This window comes from Littorina saxatilis, linkage group LG7, assembly GCF_037325665.1.
Source record: "Littorina saxatilis isolate snail1 linkage group LG7, US_GU_Lsax_2.0, whole genome shotgun sequence".
Classification (NCBI taxonomy): domain Eukaryota; kingdom Metazoa; phylum Mollusca; class Gastropoda; order Littorinimorpha; family Littorinidae; genus Littorina; species Littorina saxatilis.
In genome coordinates this window covers 14,569,893-14,593,342 of record NC_090251.1, presented here as the reverse complement: position 1 = coordinate 14,593,342, position 23,450 = coordinate 14,569,893, and the positions used below count along the sequence as shown (strand labels likewise).

The window sequence follows — 23,450 nt, the reverse complement described above, 5'->3', positions numbered from 1 at the left end:
TTTTTCTTGTAATTGAGTGGATTGTATTTGGTGCAAGAAGTGATAAAGAAATGAAAAAAGAATGAAAAACAAATCTAATGGATCCCTTGACTTTGGGGTAGCGTGACTCTGTTGCTGCTAGCTTTCCACTGGGAGGAATTAAGCGATCCGAATTTCCCAGCGATGGGACAATAGGCTGAATAGAGAAATGAATGGATTTTTTTTTTTACATTTTTACAAATCGCGGTTTTAGGTTCGTCGTAATTTGTAAAATATTTTTACATTTTTACAAATCACGGGTTAAAGGCACAGTGCAGCTCACAGCCTTCGTTTTGCGTTTTTGTTGCAGCTGAGTGCATTTACAGTTCAAAAATCATATCTAAAACAAACCCAAAACTACCCAACGACGACATCTGTGAAGCTCGACAGTTTTTTGTTCACGCGAGTGCACACCCATTCCTCTCTCTGTCTCTCTCTTGAAGGTACAGGTTCTGACTGAGCTGTGTGAGTGACAGCCGGTATTACACAAAATCCGGACACAACAATGACTGGTAATGGTCAAATTACTTTATTTGGTTTTTGGGTGTGAATGTTACACAGTGTCCAAAAGTCAACATTGTACAAAAACAAGAATAATAATACATACATAATAATTATGCAATATCTGTGTGCAGACATAATTGAAATAATAATATCAGCAGTGTGTGTGTGTGTTTTGCTTACAGAGGCAAAAAGAAATGGACGTCAATAATAAATTAAAGGCAGCTTGCGAAAAAAGACATCTCAATTCGAAATTATCTCAACTATGCTTCGATCTATACATGAAAAGATTAGCACAAAACTATCAAGGCCGGCTGGTTTCAACACATTCTACAAACTAAGACCAAAGTAAGTATAAACTACGAACATTAGCATTTGAAGGTTTCAGATGTACATAATTATGCTGCAGTCATTTCTCATTCAAGTTTTAATACCGTGTTTTGTGGAAAATAAGAAGGCGAACAATGATGCAATCCTCCTTTTTTTCTCATACTGTCTGATGATTCCCTGATGCATAACAGCAAAAAGATGAATAAATTGGAACAGACTGACAAAAAGGCCTTTGAAAACACAAAGTGACTTTGCGTAATTTCATTTACACATTGTTAAAACAACTTTGCAACAAAAATTAATGTATGCATAACTCAAACACAAAACTTTCAGTGTTTATGCCTGCTGCAAATGAAAGTTACATGATGTAACATGGTGTAGATCAGTCAGTGTGTATGCAGCGGAAAGAATATTGTTGCGTTCTGTTTTACCCACAGGCACATTTCTCTGTTCATTTTTTATGTGTCTGTCTGCTTGTTTTGTTCTGATTTATTTGGAGGGGGTGGAAGTGAGAGGGCAAAAAAAAAATGGAGCTAGTCAGCCTTCTAAGTTCCTTTCCCAAAAGACCGAACATAACCAAAATTATTTTCTCTCCAAGAAACCAGTGCCTAGTGCCGGTAACTTGTCAGCCTATTGCATTTATCTAAAACTCTCCCTGTACAAAAAAGTGTCTGCGGCAAAACATATCCAAGAATACGAATGCGCTCATTTTTATTCTTTTAACATCAAAGATAATTCTTTGTTTTGAGCGCCATTTGTATAAGAAATCAAGACATCACGATAGACTGAATCGCCCAGAAATACCCAGCACCACGTCTGCTTAACTCCTCCTTTTCAATACCTGATTTTCTGAAATGTTTGGATTTTGAAAAGGGTGGTTCCACTGTACCTGACCCTCGTACAGCATCATCTGAATATTCCTGCTTCCCAGGCCTAGAAAGAAAAATTTCATTTGATTCAATATCTGCCGAGTTATACGTTCTTAACGACTGCAATGATCACCCAGGCTGACCTAATTAAGTTACTTCTGTGGAAGGGACAGTGTCAGTGCAAATTAACTTTCAAAATGACAAGTCTCATCCGTCACAGTGGCACATCCTAGCTAATCTCGTCTGCAGTTCAAATCATACACACAAACTCAACAAAACATAGTCAAGCATAATATCATATCAGTCAAACTTGAACGCAAAATGTAAACAACAAAACAAAATTCAGCAATAAGAACAAAATCACATTAGTTGAATGCAGCAGTTTAAGTTAAACCATAACAAGTCGCGTAAGGCGAAATTACTACATTCAGTCAAGCTGTCGAACTCACGGGATGAAACTGAACGCACTGTATTTTTTTCACCAAGACAGTACAGCTTCGTCAATCCCCGCGTGAAGGAAATCGCTCACCTCCCACGTGCAAAACGTAGTGATATTGACAAGCCAGATTAGCGCGGTAGCGTATTGTGCTAAGCAGGAAAGCGCGCCTTTCTGTATTCTTGTTGACATTCTGAGCTTGTTTTGAATACAACCTATCATATCTATATGTTTTTGGAATCAGGAAATGATAAAAAAATAAGATGAAATCATTTTTGGATCGATTTCTTAAATTTAAAACCTAAGACTAATTAATCTATTTTCGTTAATTGTGATCACATTTTAAGAGTAAACATGACATGTATATTTTTAGATTCAGAATGTGATGAAGAATACGATGCAATCAAATTTAAATCTGTTTGCGAAAAATCGATATTAATGACAACTTTACTGAGCAAACTCATTAATTAATTTGTAAGCCTCCAAGCTGAAATGCAATACCAAAGTCCGGGCTTTGTCGAAGATTACTTGACCAAAATTTCAACCAATTTGGTTGAAAAATGAGAGCATGACAGTGCCGCCTCAACTTTCACGAAAAGCCGGATATGACGTCATCAAAGACATTTATCAAAAAAATGAAAAATTTGTCTGGAGATACCATACTCAGGATCTCTCATGTCAAGTTTCATGAAGATCAGTCCAATAGTTTTCTCTGAATCGCTCTACATACATACACACACACACACACACACACACACACACACACATACACATACACCACGACCCTCGTCTCGATTCCCCCCTCTACGTTAAAACATTTAGTTAAAACTTGACTAAATGTAAAAACATAAATAAACAAACAAACATCATAGAAACTTCTTTACATGTACTAAAATGTCTCCAAAATAAATGTTGCAGTAGATTCTCGGACTGCATGTTATTCATTTTAAAAGCATTCAAACAAGCAACAAAAAGAGGGAAAGTTTAGGCTTCAATAAAAGTAAAAAGAAAGAAAGAAACTAACAAACACATGCACACAAACAGTAACAAGAACCAAACAAAAGAAAATGTATAAAGAAACCCAAAATAAATAAGCATGCGCCTCCAAATCCAACACACAGATTTACACAGCACGTGTCAGAAGGGAGAAAACCAAAAAAGGTCAGACCACAGTCAGAAGAAGATTATGCCCCTTATTCAAAAGCTACCTTCTCAACCAAAGCCTTACATTTGTACTTCTCTCTCATGCAGTCTCCCGAACAGTCCACCCTAGATCACTCAGTGATCGCACTGGCCATTTTGCATTCCCAATCTCCTTACAAAACATTTCTTACCATCAAAGAAATCACTCAGTCTGTTAAAACAGATGGTCAGGGTAGCGTTGCATATTTCAAGAAAAAAAACTTAAATCTGAAATCTCAACTAGCACACAACGACCAGAAGCAGATTTTGTTTCTGGCGTTTTCAGATTTTAACTTATTAGGTACGAGAAATTTCTAGTGACAAGAACAAATTTCCCTGCTTGCCGTTTAACAAAAACAACCTCTGGGAGTGCAAATATGCACGTTACCAATTACATCAGGGTAAACTGCTGAAAAGGTTGGTACAAGGTATCAGTAATGAGCACTAGCTCAAATATAAAGTACTTAGTAGTTCAAATTAAAATTAGGTTCACTTATACGCAAACTGCAAAGCCAATTGACATGGTACAGTTTTGCACAAATGTTACTCATCAAATCTCAAACGGCAAATATGTCTCTTGAAATGGACAATACAAAATTTGAAAACAAAGAAGTCTACAAGAAAAAAAACCCACTATATACAAATAAAGCACCATCATTGATTATGGCAAATAAACATGCAACTAAACGTCATAACCTACAAGAGGGAAAAAAAACCACCCACACATTTCGCTGCTAATTTTATTCCACCCATTCTATATTCTCATCCAAAGATGACCTCCCAGCATTGGAACAGAAAGTTGTGTCAGCGTGTGTGTGTGTGTGTGTGCATGTGTGTGTGTCAGAGTCTGAGTGTGTGTGCATGTGTGTCAGTGTGTGTGCGTCTGTGATCGTGTCAGCAAGTAGACCAAAGGTAAGGCAAACAAATGAAGAGAAGATTTATAACAGAGAACATAACTAAACATCATGCACCTTTTCATATTGAGTAGCTGGCAAACAAACGCCATCTGGTTCAATAACAGCAAAACCCCCCTTTTAAGATCCCCAGTTTTCACACCACCCATTTTTGAGACCTCCAGTCTTAATTAACACCACCCATTTTTGAGACCTCCAGTCTTAATTAACACCACCCATTTTTGAGACCTCCAGTCTTAATTAACACCACCCATTTTTGAGACCTCCAGTCTAACAGCAGAACCCCCCTTTTAAGATCCCCAGTTTTCACACCACCCATTTTTGAGACCTCCAGTCTTAATTAACACCATCCGTTTTCAAGACCCTAGGTTTACCGATTTTCTCTTGATACATTTTTCAGACATAACTGTCTCCAAATTGTGTAGGTCTTGAAAGGGTCGTTCCACTGTATCATCAAAGGTCAAGGTCAAGGTCCTACAGTGGACCCCCCATTTTAAAGGCCGAGGTCCAACAGGCCAGAATACCCATGGGTATAGGCGGAGCCTATTTTCAGTGACCGACAGGTCTAAAGTTACCGAGTCCGGTGGATGCAGTAGCCAAGGCATTCCGCTTGATTAAACAAGCCAACAGCAGACTGCCGCATACCTCGCCTTGGTGTGTGTGCCTTTCTTGTGAACCTCAGTCTGTAAAGTCCCGTTATGTGTGTGTGTGTGTGTGTGTGTGTGTGTGTGTGTGTGTGTGTAGTATTCACCTTTTTTTCTGACGGTTATTTGGAAGCAATATTAGTTGCAATAATCTATTCACACTAGCAATAAATCCTCTGAATGCAGATTACACGCACACACATACACACACACGCACACGCCGTCGCATGCACGCACGCATTTGTACACTTGTGCAATACAACTGAGCACATGGTGAAAGTTATGCAGTATCCATGCACTAACGCAACCGGTCAACCTGACTTCGTGTTATAGACTCTCTCTTGGCGCCGCTCTGCTTTTATACCCGACCCTCGGCCTGTAAATTTACCCCCATTTTAAGACTCCCTCCTCTTTAAGACCTAGTTTTCTCAGATTTTTGGAGGTCTTAAAAGGGGGGTTCTACTGTACCACCAACCCACCATGCTGAACAACATAATTATGGAGCAAACAGTAGCATTTCTTTCCTCTTGTTTTGAAACAATTTCATCTGTTCGTCTTCCTCCTCCTCCTCAATGCGTGGAGGGGGGGCGATGCTTTACCACGTGCACCGGGAATGGGCTTTTTGGACGTAACGTGCATGGGAATGGGGAAATTCTCGTAGCGTGCACCGTGCACAGAGGTCCGGCGTGCACCGTGCATGGAGCTTTGGCCTCAACGTGCACGTGCACAGACCCCCCCCCCCCAAGGTGACCCTGTCTCGGCTTACACCGTCATTCATGGCATGGCACCCAGCATTTCACATCACCCAGTATTTGCGTTAACCGGTATTTACCGGTATTTTACCGGTTGAAATGAGAAAATACCGGAACAAAATTGGTTGCCGGTATGACCAACCAGTTGATTTTTTGAACGGGTTGTTGTTTTTTTTTGCTGTTAAAACAACAAAACCAGTACTCTGAGTTAGACTCTTACTGATTCCAATGAGCCGAATGAGTAGCCTGCCGGTTTTTTTCAGGACTGTTTGCATCATAAAAGTTTGCGTACCGGTTTGAAAAAATACAAGCGCCATCACTGATCACCCAAGCAGTACAACCCAGCTCCCTAAAGTTTCAAGATTATCTCTTGTCTGTGCTCCTTCGTAGGTTAGAAAAGGCTTTCAAAGTAAAAACTCAATACTTCCCTTTGATGGATTCATGCCATGTTACTTTTTCACATCACGCAAATAGTATATATATCTTCATACAGTTCCAAATCTGTTTTGCTTTCATATTTCAACGGCTCCTTTGTATGTTAGAAAAAGGTCACAACAGATGTCAAGGTCACATTCACTGAATCCTTTTCTGTTGATCATGCAATTCACTCTGAAGTTAGTCTTTACTTTGTGTCAATAATTTTTTTTTCTGTCAATGGTATATATGCACGTTTATTAAAGAAACGGCTTTGATGGTCACCTTCACATAATAATTTCTTGGTGGTGGATTGACTCCAAGTTATTTCTTTAATCTGTATTAAGAATTGTGTAAGCTAACCTTTAAAAAAAACCTTCAGGTTTCCTGAAGAAGAAGAATGATTTGTTGCGTATTGTCTTGGGTTCCAGTGAAAATATTCTAATGGTTCATAAATGGGTTTTTGAAATCCTTCCTAACACGTGAACTATATATCTCTGTTGCAAACCTGGTACATTGTACTATTCATGACCACACCGTGAACACAACGGACAGGGTGAAGAAGAACTACCTGGCATCAAAACCTACAGTAATACACCTAACTCACTCAACCTTTTTCACTTGTTTTTCTTCACTTGTGGCTTCTTCAACAGAAACTGTAACTCCCTCATGCTCTTCCGCTGCAAGGCTTTTGCTCAGTCTCTTTCACGAGCTCTTCCTGGATTTTAAATCACAGGAAACAATCCTGGCAGATCAATCCTCTCCCCTCTGGGTGGATATTGATCCCACTTCTGCTGAAGATTCTGAAAACGAATGTACCGTAACTATTTTTCAGGCGAGCGTGCTGAGGCCGATTACCGGCCAGTCACCAGCGGCAGACCAGCGGCATCGAGGAAGGGAGCCTCGACAATGAGCTTGCCGCCGTCAGTGAAGAACGCCTTGATGCTGATTGGGTCCACCGTCTCGGGGATGGTGTGCTCGCGGCTCAGCTCCCGCGTGCTGGAGCGGTTGCCAATCTTCTCCTCCCTTCGCGCGCAGATGACCACCCGCTTGTCCTGCGTCTTCACCGTCAGCTCCTCGGGCTTGAAGTCCTCGATGTCGATCTCCAGCTTGAACTTGCCCACCTCCTGCAGAACCACCGGGGAACCGATCCTGCCGCCCGAGCCTGATGATCGCAGGGGTGGACTGTTGAAACCGTGCCCCGCTGCTGCGGACTGCTGGTTGCCTAGCGACTGGAACGGGGGGCTGGGCTTGGAGAAGCCGGGGGGGATGGGGCTGGAGGAATCCCTGTAGGCGGTGGAGGTGGAGGAGGTGGCCTGCTGGGGTTGGTGGCGGGGGGAGGAGGAGCCTAGAGAGGAGGCGGAGGGGGAAGGAGCAGGGGCGGAGTTGAGGAAAGGGGCAGGGACAGGCTTGAAGCCTGTGGGTAGAACGGGGTCTCTGGGGGACTGGTAGGACTTCTGGTAGCTGGAGGAGGTTGAGGAGGTCTGCAGGGGTGAGGCGGACCTGACGGGGAGGGATGTGGTTGCTTCCCTGATGGCGGCGTAGCTTGGCGCGGGGATGGGGGCCTCCACGGCCAGAATCCCGTCCGGTCCCATGGTGCACTGCAAGGTCAGAGGGTCAAGGTCGTTGGGGATCTTGACCTCTCGGCTGAACTCTCTGCTGACGGAGGAGCCGCCCTGCTTGGCCTCGTGGCGTGCCGACACCATGATCTTGTTGGTGTCCATCTTGACTGACACCTCTTCTGGTCGGTAGTCGTGCACGTCAAACAGCACCTGGGTGATGGCACAAAGAAAGAAAAATCAGCATTGCTAGCCTATACCTGTAGTAAGAATAATGCACTAAAATGAAATGATCTCAACCCTTTTGATGTTATTCTTACTGTTGTATTTTCTCTGTACAGTGGAACCCCCCTTTTAACCCCTTCACTGCCACAGTATAACAGCATTTTCAACACGTGGTAGCAACTTTAGCAACTTATCCGAACGGTCTATGGGAAAGAACTGTGTTAAGAACCCCTAGAAGTTGTTGGACAGTGGTTACCTCCCATTTAGTTTTCAGAAATGTCCTGAAATGTTGTTGACACAAATCCCACGTATGATTATGGGCGTACGACAAACTGAAAATGACCACGTATTACATACGGGGTGGGCAGTGAAGGGGTTAAGACCTCCCACAATCTTAAAATCAAGTCTCACAAAAAGATTGAAGGTAAATTTACAAAGGTTATGAACAAACAATCTGAAGAAGCTATGTCTTGAAAAGAAGGAAGTCTTTTGGGGCATTAAAAGTGAAGTTCCACTGTACAGAGAAAATATAACAGTAAGAATAATGCATCAAAAGGGTTGAGATCATTTCACGCTCTCCTTTTAGTGCATCATTCTTACTACATGTATTATATTTTCCACTGATTCTTTGTTGATTAAAGGTACCATTGTTCTCGTGTAATATATTACATTCACCACCAAACACCTGCCCAGACTCTCACATGTGATGAGAGCATGATTAAAATACCTTGCCGGAACGACATCAAGTCAAAAGCGTTGCTCTTACATCCTTCAAATTTAGCATTTGAAAGGGGTATTTTGGGTCTTTCTTTGAGAAAAAAGGCACATATGCAGGGGGGGGGAGGACATGGAGCTTCCGGAACCCAGGAAAACAAGAAGGGCAAAGCCCATACGACTCACATGCTTGACCTTGACCTTTACCTTCAGGGTCAAGGTCAAATAACTAAACCTAGCAATGACATACACTAAGAACTGCTTTACACATTTTTCCTACCAAAATACATGTGACCTTGACCCAAGGTCAAGATCATCCAAGGTCATGCAACACAAAGCTGTTAATTCAAGACATAGGAAGTAAATGGTGCTTATTGGCTCTTTCTACCATGAGATATGGTCATTTTTAGTGGTTCACGAATCACTACCTTATTTTGGTCACATTTCATAAGGGTCAAAGTGACCTTGACCTTGATCATATGTGACCAAATGTGTCTCATGATGAAAGCATAACATGTGCCCCACATAATTTTTAAGTTTGAAACAGTTATCTTCCATAGTTCAGGGTCAAGGTCACTTCAAAATATGTATACAATCCAACTTTGAAGAGCTCCTGTGACCTTGACCTTGAAGCAAGGTAAACCAAACTGGTATCAAAAGATGGGGCTTACTTTGCCCTATATATCATATATAAGTGAGGTATTGAATCTCAAAAACTTCAGAGAAAATGGGAAAAATGTGAAAAATAGCTGTTTTTTAGACAACATTTATGGCCCCTGCGACCTTGACCTTGAAGCAAGGTCAAGATGCTATGTATGTTTTTTGGGGCCTTGTCATCATACACCATCTTGCCAAATTTGGTACTGATAGACTGAATAGTGTCCAAGAAATATCCAACGTTAAAGTTTTCCGGACGGACGGACGGACGACTCGGGTGAGTACATAGACTCACTTTTGCTTCGCAAGTGAGTCAAAAAACTCAGATTCAGCCCTGAAACCCGCTGTCGTCCTCACCTTAAATACAGGGTTGCCTTTGTCGTCCTTCACCACCATGCCCCGCGAGTCATCACCACCCGATGACGCAGTCTCCAGCAGCCGGCTTCTCGAGCCCATCCCTCCAATCCCCCCTAGGCCCACAGGGGCTGGTGCCGGGCCGCCCACGAATCCCCCTCGGCCCTCTCTCTCCGGGCGCAGCACGAAGAACTCCTTGCGCATCTTCTCGATCTCGTCCTCCCACTCCGTGCGTCGCCGCTCCATGTCCAGCTCCATATCCTCCCACACGCGTTTCTGGCGGTCCTCAAAGCCGAGGCCTGAGCCTTCCTTGTTGATGGGGATGCGTGTGGCCATGGTGGCAGGTGTTGGTCCTTGTGGTGGTGGTCGGTGTGTTGGGGAAGTGGTTTTTGTTGGTCAGTATTGTGGATGGTTGTTTGTGTGTTGTGGTAGGGGTGGTTTTTGCAGGCTGTTCAGGTGGGTTGTGCGTGTTCTGTCCGTTGTGTTGAAGTGTTCAGAGTCAGCTTCTCCTGCACACACACAAAATCAGCAAACATTGAAATTTTAAGTCATTCAGTTTCTTACATTACAAAACAAGTTGATGTTTGACAGACTTTCTGACCGCTCGAAAGTGGCAGAATGATAAGATTGAATAGTTGATTGAGATTACAGTGGACTCAGTTCTTGTTTGACTACTTCATTCACTGACTAATTTCCCCGACATATTCTCTATATCCCATGACTTCAAATCAATCAAAGTTTAAGTTATAAAACACTTTGGTTGCCCAAAACCGTATGTGTTTGCAAAACAGCCTGCCAGTAATGTCTACAGGTGTTAGCAATTCAGACTCAAAAGCTAAGTTAGCTTCTCTGCTGCTTTCGTGTCCGCCTCCTTCCAATCTTTGAAAACATTAACACCCTCTCTCTCTCAGTCTCTCTCTCTCTCTCTCTCTCTCTCTCTCTCTCTCTCTCTCTCTGTCTCTCTCAGTCTTTCTTTCTCTCTCCATCTTGACGAGAGAGTTCATTGTTTTTTCTGTTCAGCTCCTGGTTAAAAAATAAACCCAAATAGCATTCAATAGACTGTCATTTAAACTGTGACTTGCCTATTCACAATGACAAACCACTTCCCCTCTCCTCCCCCCTCCAACGTCAGTACAATTTGTGCAAGTGTCAAGACAAACGTCAGAAGTGTGACAGTGTACGCTGTCAGACTTCAGAGAAGGATGAGCACCACAAGAGTACTGCCAGACCGGATGCCTGCAATTCCAGACTGCGGGCACTGCCAGGCTATTTTTACACACACAGACTTACATGCATACACGTAGCAAGACTTTTTGTTAGCAGCTTGCCAAAACACGGTTCTCCTGGTGCGATTTTATGCTTCTGGTGTTGTATTGACCATTGTGAGCTAAGCCTCTCTCTTTTCTCACCACTCTCTCTCCCTCTCTTCGAAGATGGTATAAACCGATCTATCTATTCTCCCTCTTTGCTCTCGTTGTCTTTGCACCTGCCTGCCTGTCGGTCTCGATCTGTCTGTCTATCTGTCTCTGTCTCTCTGTGGCGCAGGGTCTGCGAGTGGCACATGCCGATAGTTATGGTTTATATATCTAGTAGCTGAGGGTATTATGTTCTACACATCCTACCACTTGCCATATTCAATTAGCGGCTAAAATTAGCGGCGCCGTTGGCATATACGTGTCCAGGTTTATTTCATCAAATAGCTATATTGTTGTGCTAATTGTATTACTTGTTCAATGTGTGACTGACTTGAGGTCGAGTCTGATTAAGTCAGTTCGTATTTCAGTCCTGCTCAGTCTGATGTGATGTGATACCAGGCTATGCTATGCTATGCTATGCAATGCTATGCTATTTTCATTTATGTTCTTACGTTTTATGTTGTTTATTGTAATGCTGTATACACCACACCTGAGTTTCTCCTCGTTGAGATAATAAAGTGCTCTATGTCTATGTGCTATGCTTTGCTATTTTATGTCTGATCTTACACAAGCACGTGCCAGCCGTCTAAATGTCCAGCATCTGGCCTATGTCTCGTATTTCCTCCTCCTCCCTCCCCCCCCCCCCCCCCCCCCCGGACAGATCGGCCTTGACCGACATCATGGAACGGAAGGTACAGTGGAACCCACCTTTTAAAACCTAAAAAAAAATCTGAGAAAATCAGGTCTTAGTAAAAGGAGGCAGTCTTAAAATGGGGGTAATTTTACAGAGGGGGTAAATTTACAGGGTAATTTTACAGAGGGGGTAATTTTACAGAGGGGGTAATTTTACAGAGGGGGTAATTTTACAGAGGGGGTAATTTTACAGAGGTTGTAAACTGGAAGTCTGAGAAAACAAGGTCTTGAACGAGAGGTACATGCAGTCTTAAATTGGAGTGTCTTAAAAAAAGGGGGGGGGGGGTCCACTGTATCTTTCATTTACTTGAATAACGACAGAAATCGTGTGCCTGTGTCCCGGTACACAGCCGGGCACGTGCGGATCGTCTGCATGTCTGGCAGCTGTGTCTTGTCTTTCACTGCCTACCTCTTATATCTCCAACTTTTTACCCCGTTTTGCTAACATGCCGCTAAAACACGCCACTCGACACATACCACAAGATGAACAGACTCGAAGGAGAAGAGGGTGTTGTGCGTACAAAAATAAAATAAACACATGCATTATGCAAGCAGGTACGAACAGATAGGATGAAGGTTAGGGGGCAGGGGAGAGAGAGAGAGAGAGAGAGAGAGAGAGAGAGAGAGAGAGAGAGAGAGAGGAGAGAGAGAGAGAGAGAGAGAGAGAGAGAGAGAGAGAGAGAGAGAGAGAGAGAGAGAGAGAGAGAGAACTCAACTTTATTACATAAGGATAAAGGTTTTAGGCTTAGCCTAATCTTCCAACCTGTCCTTGGAACATATTCAGAGAATAATTGTAAACGAAAGCAAAGACTGCGCACATACCCACACACACACACACACACACACACACACACACACACACACACACAAGTCGTATATATATTTATATAAGCTACTCACAAAAAGTTAAGGATCACTTGCACACACATTCATAACTTTCCAAATAAGAAAGCCAATGCGTTGGTATTTGGCAAACGTTTAATTCAATGCTTTAGTGATAACGATACGACATTTCTTTCAATTTCGAGCAATCGTTTGGTCTGTACATTTTATCAAAGTGTGTACGTATCGAAATTTAATTTCACAAAGTCGTTGAAATCACAAGACATGGCATTCAGATGCTCCCAAAAGTTCAGTAATGCGTGTAACCGCCCTGGCTGTTCTGGCACTCGACGCAGCGAGTCCTCATAGAGTTGACCAGGGTGGTGAAGATCCTCTGTGGAAGCGTCTGCCACTCAGCCTGCAGCATCTGGTAGAGGTGCTGGACATCCCTGGGAGGGGGGTGGTTGCTCCTCACTTTGCGATCCAACTCATCCCAGAGGTTCTCAATCGGGTTGAGATTGGGACTGCATGCTGGCCACTCCATTCTGTTGACTCCAGACTGCTGCAGGAAGTCGTTGACCACCCTTGCCCTGTGGGGGCGAGCGTTGTCATCCTGGTAGTCAGCCTTGGGTCCCATCTGCTGCCGTGTATGCACAGCCAGCGGTCGAAGGATCTCATCCCGGTATCGGAGGCCTGGAGTCAGGTTACCCTGTACATGAAACAAGGGTGTTCTGTGGTGAAGGCCCCCCAGACCATTACAGAACCTCCACCAAAGGCCACCTTTTCTTGGACAGTGGCGTCAATGTAGCGTTCCCCTTGGCGCCTCCAGACCCTCAGTCGGTCGTCGTTGTGGTTCAGGGTGAAGCGTGATTCATCACTGAACAGGACCTGGGACCATTGCTGACGTGTTCACCTCATGTCACGTCTGCAGAAGGCGCGGCGTGTTGCCCTATGGGCTGGAGTTAAGCGTGGCCGTACAGCTGGGCGACGAGAACGGAGGTTAAACCCATGAAGGCGATTCCGTATGGTCTGCTGGCTGATGTTGGTGTTAGTAGCCACCCTCAGCTGCCTTCGAATAATGCTGGAAGAGGCTGTTCTTGTTTGCAAGGCTAGTCGTTCAATGAGACGATCTTCACGTGGAGTTGTCTTCTTTGGTCGCCCAGGTCTGCGTCTTTCCTGGACCCTCCCAGTGGCTGTGAAACGTTGAATCAGTCTGACAATGACCGAAATGGACACGTGAAGTCGCCTGGCCACTTCTCGCTTGGGGACACCATCTTGGAACAATGCAACAGCTCGTCCCCTCTCAAACTCGTTCAATTTTCGTCGTGGAGGCATTGTGAGATAATGCCTAATACTGGTGGTATGTCTTCTCAAAAAGCCAAGGAAGTGACAGCATCTCACACATAAACAGCAGTGCTTGCACGTGCATAATGGTTTTTCCATGTGGCTTGTGCAATGTGTTCGGGCTGAACGGTCCAAAACAAGGTCCTTTTTCGCAAGTTTCCGCTTTTTCTTTTGCTACCAAGCTCAGTAGTAGAGAATCTCGTGCAATGTTCCCACTAACACAACATCGCCCACTTACAGCTGAACAGGAATTCATAACAATTTGGTTTGACTGAGAAATAAATAACAGTAGCGAACTGATTTTATTGAGCACCTGTTTTCTCATAGTGATCCTTAACTTTTTGTGAGTAGTGTATATACACACACACACACTAACACACACACACACACTAACACACACACACACACACACACATGCACACACACACATGCACACATATACACACACACATGCTCGCGCGCGCAAGCGTGCGCTCGCATACCTACACACATGCACATGTTATCATTTCATACCTAAAAGGAACAGTATCTCATCAAAGTATTAAACTAGTAAAACATCAAAATAATGCAAGCAGGGGTAATTTTACAGAGGTTGAGAGAGAAAGACAGAAAGACAAAATGAGGACAGATAGACAGACAGACGGACATAGAAGGGTGGGAGAGAGAGAGAGAGAGGTTCTGCTCGAAGTCGAAACGAGTGTGCATGTCAAAACTGCCATGCAGAATCAGTATTAATATGCATACACGTAGAATAGGCCATGACTCAGTTGAAGACGGCACAGAGAGAAGGGATTATGGAAATAAGACACACAGACAGCTAGACAGGCAGACAGACTTGAGCTGACAGACATGCAGTCCGACGGAAGATCAGACTTTAAAATACAGACATAAGACACCGACAGACAGACTCTCTCTCTATTTTTCTTTCCATGTTTCTCCCTCTCTCCTTCCCTCCATCTCTCTCTCTAGATCTCTCTAGCTCAGTCCCCTCTATGTATTTGTTCAAAGGGCAGGTTAGAAGATTAGGCTAAGCCTAAAACCTGTATCCTTGTGTAATAAAATTCTGAAAGTTCTCTCTGTATTGCTTAAAACTGTCGCAATCGATGGAAGAGTTTCACATTCAGGTTCCCACCGCAACGGGGTTTTTCACCTTTGATTCGCTCATTAATTCCAAACGAACAACAGGTGTGGGTTATGGGAGTCATTATTTCAACACCCTCCTTCCGCCCCACTCCCCCCTCCAACTCTCGCACCAAACCTCCAACTCGCCTGGCCACAATTTTTCTTTCACATTTTATTTCTCTCCTGCATGAATCTAATGTAATGGTCAAGGTGTTGCTGTTGTTAGAAACGCAAGTAGTTAAAGCACTTTGCGATAATAATTTACGTTCTGAGCTGCAGGCGTTGTATTTCGAATATTTTTTACAAATAAAAATATTGTGTCATATAATGTGATTTGATGTGATGTTATCTTATCCTATCGTACCATATCTTATTTTACCGAACCTTATCTTGAACAAATTGCATTTCTCTCCTGAGCTCGTTGAACAAAAAAGAACTCAGCCTTTCGTGCTTTTCGCTTCTCTACCTATTGCCCCGAACCCTCCCTCTGCATTTCCCCCAAGTATCACTGAAATTTGCGTCCTATTTTCATACGCTATATCCAACGACAGATAACCTTCAAATATATACTGTGCGATATTAACGGATTCAAGCCACACTGCTCTCTTTGAGCCCCTGTTATCGCAAAAAACAATTGGTTCTTGTGCCAAACCCTCCGCCCAAATTAGATTCAGTGGGGTGCTCGGGAACCGGAGCACCGACAGACACCATCACCTGCGAAAAGGCATCTAGACAATCCGCTCCCTGTCAGTTTGAATCCCCTCTGGTATTTATCCGCAACCCCCCCCCCCCCCCCCCCCCCCCCTCTGAAGGGCGCCTGCACTGTACTGGATATACAGCTAATAACGGGAGAGAAAGGTAAAACAGATATTTCTGGGAATGCAAAAACAAAACAAACAAGTCGCGTGCGCGTGAAGCAATGAAAAAACATTTACTAGATTTAGTCAATCTGTAGGCATCAAACTAAAAGATATTGATAAAAAAAAAATTGAGAAAAAAAAAACGTCTGGGGGATATCATACCCAGGAACTCTCATGTCAAGTTTCATTAAGATCGGTCCAGTAGTTTTGTCTGAATCGCTCTACACATACACACACACAGACACATACACCACGACCCTCGTCCCAATTCCCCGTCTATGTTAAAACATTTAGTCATAACTTGACTAAATGTAAACAGGATTCTCAAAGGAAGGTACAGGTAACCAGGTAAACTGACAGACTCTCGATACCAGTCAGACGGCTTGACAGAATGGCGGGCGGACAGAAAAGCAAACACGTGTATATAAATACGTGCGCGCACACCCGTATAGACACGGACACACGCACAGACAGAGACCGTGACCAACACTGAGCATGAGACAGACAGACAGACAGACAAACAGACAAACAGACCGACCGACCGACAGACAGACAGACAGACACACGAACACGAACACTCACCCCCTCCCCCACACCATCATACTACCCCCCTCCCCCCCCCCCCATACAATTCATTCACAGCTATACCAAAACCTACTACCACACTTTTATAACATCCCACAGCAGCAAGTTGACACAACCTATGTCAAGCATATGTTCCTCGTTGCATCATAAACTCTCCCCTTTCTGTTGATTCCGGGATGCATTGTTGAGAGAGAGGGTTCAGGAAATAAGACTGAGAGACTCATGTCCCGCAGCTGTGCAGGGCTGAAGCCATTGAAGACTGGTAGGGCGGGGAGGGATGAGAGACTGTGCGAGGAGGATATATTATTATGTGTGTGTGGCACTGATCGAAGCGGTGGCGGTTACTGCCATGTTTATCGGCAGCACGTGCATGAGAATCATGGTCTAGAGGCTCTGTGCAAACAGGCCAGACAAATCCACACGGACATTATACAGGGATGATGTTAGTATTTATTACACATCCCCCCCCCACCGTAAATAGAGGACGGGGTGTGTGTGTGCGTGTGTGTGTGTCAGTGTGTGTGTCAGCGTGTGCGTGTGTGGGTACGTTTGTGTGTGTGTGTGTGTTTCACTGTGTCTGTCTGTTGATGTTTGTCCTTCTGTCAACACTCAGATCTCTGGTGTTTATGATGGACTGGCTGAGCTGGAATTTGGTGTGTTGCTTGGACTTGGGGTGGGGGGCACACGGCCACTGAAGAAAAATGAGGCTCCTATATAGTCCTACCTTAAAACAGAAGAACGGGGGTAGACACATTTTGGTATCTACTCAGTGTATTCACACACACACACACACACACACACACACACACACACACACACACACACACACACACACACACACACACACACACACACACACACACACACACACACACGCACACACTCACTCACACACACACAAAGAGTCTATTGCACAGTGACTCACTTTTAAGTGTACCTTCTGTTCTCGAAACAGGACTCAAAAGCAGAACGAACTCCTCTCGACACTATAATCAGCACACTAAACAATATTAGTCCTGCGGGCCAGTTCATCTGACATCCTGAGGATCAAGTAGAACCACAAAAGTATTCAAACCATCACTAATACTGACGTACAAATTCCTCTCCACACAGCAAAACAAGAATTCCTAACAATTCCGATCTAGGCGTCATGAATATTCAACCAGACTCATTCCAAAACACGGCAATAGATCATCACCAAACCCGAGTTACGTCCCTTGATGCCAACAACCAATCAAAAGACGGCTGACCTCAAGCCGCCATAATGGCGGACTCTCCCGAGTATCGCGCATCCGCCGGAAATGGCCCGCACAGCAAGCTGGGAAATGATATCTGTGGAAGCATTGAACCGTCGTTATGTGATTATTGATCATAGGGTAAGGGCTGGTCACCAGACTTGACAAATCGTTTTGTAATTCTGTCAAGTCAGCAAAACGGAGTCACATACAAAGTACGGTGCAGCAGAATTATACTGTAACTATACATTGCTTGTCGTTCCAGACGTCGGACAGTAAGAGAACTGATCCGGTTCCGTCTTCTATGCAAACCAGACTGCTAATAATTATATAGATTAATTTTTCCATTCAGATTTTCTTTAAATGGTTTTGCAATTCTGTTTAGTCAGACAAAATAGAAGCAAAAATACAGATACATTGCTTGTCGTTCAAGACGATATACAAGAGAAAAGTCAGTGTAGATTCTTCGTGGATCTTCCTGCTCGTACTCCGTAGAAAACGTAACTTCTCTAATTATCGAGTTTCCATCACTGACCAGAACAAGTCAGTTTTACTCGGAAGTTTGCCGCAATGGTCGAGAACTACAGACACTTGTACGTCAAATAACGAACTTATTGTTCCCTCTCACGTGCAGTCGCCATTGTTTAATTAAGTTCTTAGACTTCTATACCCAACACACACACACACACAAACACACGCACGCACGCACACACACACACACACACACACACACACACACACACACACACACACACACACGCACGTACGTACGCATACACAGAAACACACAAAAACACATACACACACACACACACACACTGCCAGACACACCAGGTTCTCATCACTCCTGACATTTATATCCCCCTAGCAGAAGCTGACGCAGTTCCGCACAAACCCAGCCACATACTGCATAGCATGCTAGCAGACCTGCCCGAAAATTCCAGTCACCCGGACGAGTCTGCCCCCTATTTTTATGAGCTGCTGTCTGGTTTTGCAGTCTGTGATGATAATCACGTTGGTACGGTGAGATCTGGCTGCTGGCATGAGGGTTGAGAGAGAGAAACGGATTATAAGAGATTGCAAATTAATTCGTTGCAGAACTATGCACGTTGCACTGATGACCGAGACAGGCTGGAGACCAAAACGCGCTGTCTTGCACGTGCGTCGGTGCCACGGAGGTCGGTGCTGTGCTAATCTGGATCTGCAGAGGAATAAAAATGCGAAACATTTTGCTTGTTTAGGTCGTCAAGTTGTGTTTTTAAAACGAAACCCAGCTCGGCGCATGTACTTAATCACCCTCCCCTATTCAGGCATGAGACCAAGGGTATAGGGCGGATGGTGGCGAGAGAGGTGAAGGGACGGGCAATGTTTACAGTGCCGTGTGTCGGGCTGGGAGCAGTGCCCGCCAGTGTTTAGCTCAGGCACCGTCACGGCAGACGCGAATTAGTTCTATGCAGGAAAATGCAGCGCGCTATTCTGGTCATAAATACAACTGTCGTCCTCATCTCTGAAGGCAGACTGATACCAAGAGGTGTACGTTACGCCCGCCTTCAGGCTCAGGCATTTTCAAACGCTCGACTCAAGACTATATTATATATAGAGCCTCTGTCTAGGGTAAGCTGGTCGAGAAGGAATTTAGAAACTTAGTTTGATTGCAGCCTCACCTCATGCTCACCTACCCTACCCCCCCTCTCCCCACACCTCTTCCTCCTCAACTCTCTACTTTGCAATCAACGTTAATTTTCCACACTGGTCCAAAAGAGAAAGGAAACAAACTTGCAACGGTACGGGTTAGCCTTATATTATCGGTTGTAAGACTTGTGACCATCATCGTCATAATTATCATCATCATCATCATCATCTCGCACATGTATATATTGGTGTTTGAATGTTAACTTTTATACTAATTATAGTGTTTCTGTTTTAGTATAAATTAATAGTGTTTTGTTTGTTTGTTTGTATGAACGTTGTTGTCCCAAGGACAGATTGTAAGAAAAGGCCAAGCCTTACATCTTTATCCTTGTAACATAAAGTTCAGACGGTTTCAGACTCTCCTCGCCTAGCTCCTATCTAGTCTAACTAGTGGTACCCGTGCTACGCACTTTGTGTGCTGCGCATGCGATGTCATTTTGTTGGTTATGTGCTTGTGAAAATGTTGTTTGCACCCCTCCCCCCCCCCCCCCCCCCGCACATTATCCCGCATATAATGAATTATATTCTCTTGGTGAAAAATAAAATGTTAACCCTTACACCGGTGCAATTCTGTAACACATGTTACATAGCCACTGGTGAATTAACAGAGAGAAAAATAACAAAAAACAGTCATATAGGTTTTCGCATCAATGGGAGGTAATCGGAACTGACCAAAAAGACTGCGCGACCGCACGCGACTATACAAACAAACAAAATAAAATACAGCAGGTATGGCGTTTGCATGAATCCATGATTACGTCTACATGAACAACAGTGATAAAAGTGCGCATCTCTTCCCAGCCGTGCAGCGCTTTGAAAGTTGGAAGCATTAAAATTTAAACGGGTAAAAAGCCATCGTGAAGATACGAAAAAAAGTATGACGTGTAAAATACTTAATGATTCAAACGCATAGTATAACATATGTAACTGACAACAGAAAATATATACATGGTTCACACACACAATCGAGTGCACACATCCATGCTTATTTAAAGTCATGTACACACACACACACATACATACATGGCATCAAGCAACACACAATTAAATGACACATATGGAATATGGAAAACGTATAATGGACATGAACATGGCAAGTAATTTACACCGTTACCTACTATAAAATTGATGATATATATATACCACTCACTTGCTATTCGCCTAAAAGCTTGCAGTGTGCTGTGACACATATAAGAAACCAGAAGAAAAAAGGACTTTACTTTGGCGAAAAGAGCATATGCTGCTTATTTTTGTACATAACTGCTATAACTGTATTTTTTCCGAACACTTACATGTAAAAAACATAGAGATATATCTTACCATTTCACTAAGACAGCCAAAATAACGGTCAAATTAAGGGGAGATCATGATGACGTACATGTCTATGGTTGCACCGGGGGAAAATATTTAGTCGCTGGAACCTATAAGGTTATACGGCGACTTATCAGGTGATAATGTTTCGAACTTATCTTTTAAAAATTAAGTAAACAAATCTATGGAATATTTTGGAGTTCCATTAACAGATAAACAGATCTATCTATCTTCTTATATAGGTTTTCGCATCAATGGGAGGTAATCGGAACTGACCAAAAAGACTGCGCGACCGCACGCGACTATACAAACAAACAAAATAAAATACAGCAGGTATGACGTTTGCATGAATCCATGATTACGTCTACATGAACAACAGTGATAAAAGTGCGCATCTCTTCCCAGCCGTGCAGCGCTTTGAAAGTTGGAAGCATTAAAATTTAAACGGGTAAAAAGCCATCGTGAAGATACGAAAAAAAGTATGACGTCTAAAATACTTAATGATTCAAACGCATAGTATAACATATCTAATTGACAACATTGACAACAGAAAATATATACATGGTTCACACACACAATCGAGTGCACACATCCATCCATGCTTATTTAAAGTCATGTACACACACACACACATACATACATACATGGCATCAAGCAACACACAATTAAATGACACATATGGAATATGGAAAACGTATAATGGACATGAACATGGCAAGTAATTTACACCGTTACCTACTATAAAATTGATGATATATATATACCACTCACTTGCTATTCGCCTAAAAGCTTGCGGTGTGCTGTGACACATATAAGAAACCAGAAGAAAAAAGGACTTTACTTTGGCGAAAAGAGCATATGCTGCTTATTTTTGTACATAACTGCTATAACTGTATTTTTTCCGAACACTTACATGTAAAAAACATAGAGATATATCTTACCATTTCACTAAGACAGCCAAAATAACGGTCAAATTAAGGGGAGATCATGATGACGTACATGTCTATGGTTGCACCGGGGAAAAATATTTAGTCGCTGGAACCTATAAGGTATAACACATGTTACATAGCCACTGGTGAATTAACAGAGAGAAAAATAACAAAAAACAGTCATATAGGTTTTCGCATCAATGGGAGGTAATCGGAACTGACCAAAAAGACTGCGCGACCGCACGCGACTATACAAACAAACAAAATAAAATACAGCAGGTATGACGTTTGCATGAATCCATGATTACGTCTACATGAACAACAGTGATAAAAGTGCGCATCTCTTCCCAGCCGTGCAGCGCTTTGAAAGTTGGAAGCATTAAAATTTAAACGGGTAAAAAGCCATCGTGAAGATACGAAAAAAAGTATGACGTCTAAAATACTTAATGATTCAAACGCATAGTATAACATATCTAATTGACAACATTGACAACAGAAAATATATACATGGTTCACACACACAATCGAGTGCACACATCCATCCATGCTTATTTAAAGTCATGTACACACACACACACACACACATACACATACATACATGGCATCAAGCAACACACAATTAAATGACACATATGGAATATTGAAAACGTATAACGGACATGAACATGGTAAGTATTTTACACCGTTATCTACTATAAAATTGATGATATATATATACCACTCACTTGCTATTCGCCTAAAAGCTTGCGGTGTGCTGTGACACATATAAGAAACCAGAAGAAAAAAGGACTTTACTTTGGCGAAAAGAGCATATGCTGCTTATTTTTGTACATAGCTGCTATAACTGTATTTTTTCCGAACACTTACATGTAAAAAACATAGAGATATATCTTACCATTTCACTAAGACAGCCAAAATAACGGTCAAATTAAGGGGAGATCATGATGACGTACATGTCTATGGTTGAACCGGGGGAAAATATTTAGTCGCTGGAACCTATAAGGTTATACGGCGACTTATCAGGTGATAATGTTTCGAACTGTTTAGTAAACAAATCTATGGAATATTTTGGAGTTCCATTAACAGATAAACAGATCTATCTATCTTCTTATTATTTTAGGTTCGTCTGGGGTAGAGAAATAAAACACACAGCTAGGTTCGTCTGAGGTGCGGTCGCGTGTTTAGTCGAACCGAAAGTTGAAGAAGAACCAATCACAGATCTCTTTCGCCGCGATGTCAAAGTTCAGGTCAAAGTTCACTGTGTCTGCTCAAATTTGCGAGACAAACCTCTTCAAACTTTGTTCGTGGACAAAATTGGAAGTCGGGACCTAGCGGAATCGATTTCCTGGGTCACGTTGGCATAGCAACCGAAGGAGAAGGCACAAATCCGCGCGGTTTGGTCACAGGAATCGAAAAACCACCGAAAATCCTACCAGTATTATATAGTAGATGGAGTTGAAACAAAGACATGATATTCCAGAACTAGGCGCGCATGCTTGCATGTGTTGATGCCGAATAAAGACAGGGAAGGTGGAGGATACCATGCTTGAAAACACCATTTCCTCCAGGCACCATGGTGAGAAGACTTCGCCCCTCTAAGCAACTCATTCGTTCGAGCGCTCATCAAAGATGAGAGAAACCTGCATCCTATCAACTGTGCGTCTGATAGCCACATACACTGACCGAAGAAGACCGACGTGGGGAGTGAAGGCGGGGTGTTAGGTGGTGGGTTGGAGGTGGGGGTTCAGGATGTGTGTGTGTGTGGGGGGGGGGGGGGGATGGGCGAAGAAGGGGAAGAAAAGTTCAATGAGTGGGCACGACTGACCTACAGCAAAATGAGGCGTCAAATCGGATCACTCAAGGAAACGGATTC

The 23,450-nt window shown here is 43.2% G+C and overlaps 1 protein-coding gene across 3 annotated transcripts in view; it reads right to left on the bottom strand.

Moving 5' to 3' along the window:
• Positions 1–531: 531 nt before the first annotated feature.
• LOC138970767 (major egg antigen-like) overlaps positions 532–23,450 on the bottom strand; it is a 78,325-nt gene continuing 55,406 nt past the window's right edge. For all 3 annotated transcript variants that reach the window (XM_070343276.1, XM_070343277.1, XM_070343278.1), the window contains exons 2-4: positions 9,573–10,078; positions 4,579–7,832; positions 532–4,513 (exon numbers count right to left, since the gene is read on the bottom strand). In XM_070343276.1, coding sequence (XP_070199377.1) covers positions 6,915–7,832; positions 9,573–9,905 — 1,251 coding nt within the window. In that variant the 5' untranslated portion in view covers positions 9,906–10,078 and the 3' untranslated portion in view covers positions 532–4,513; positions 4,579–6,914. The remainder of the gene's footprint in view (positions 4,514–4,578; positions 7,833–9,572; positions 10,079–23,450) is intronic.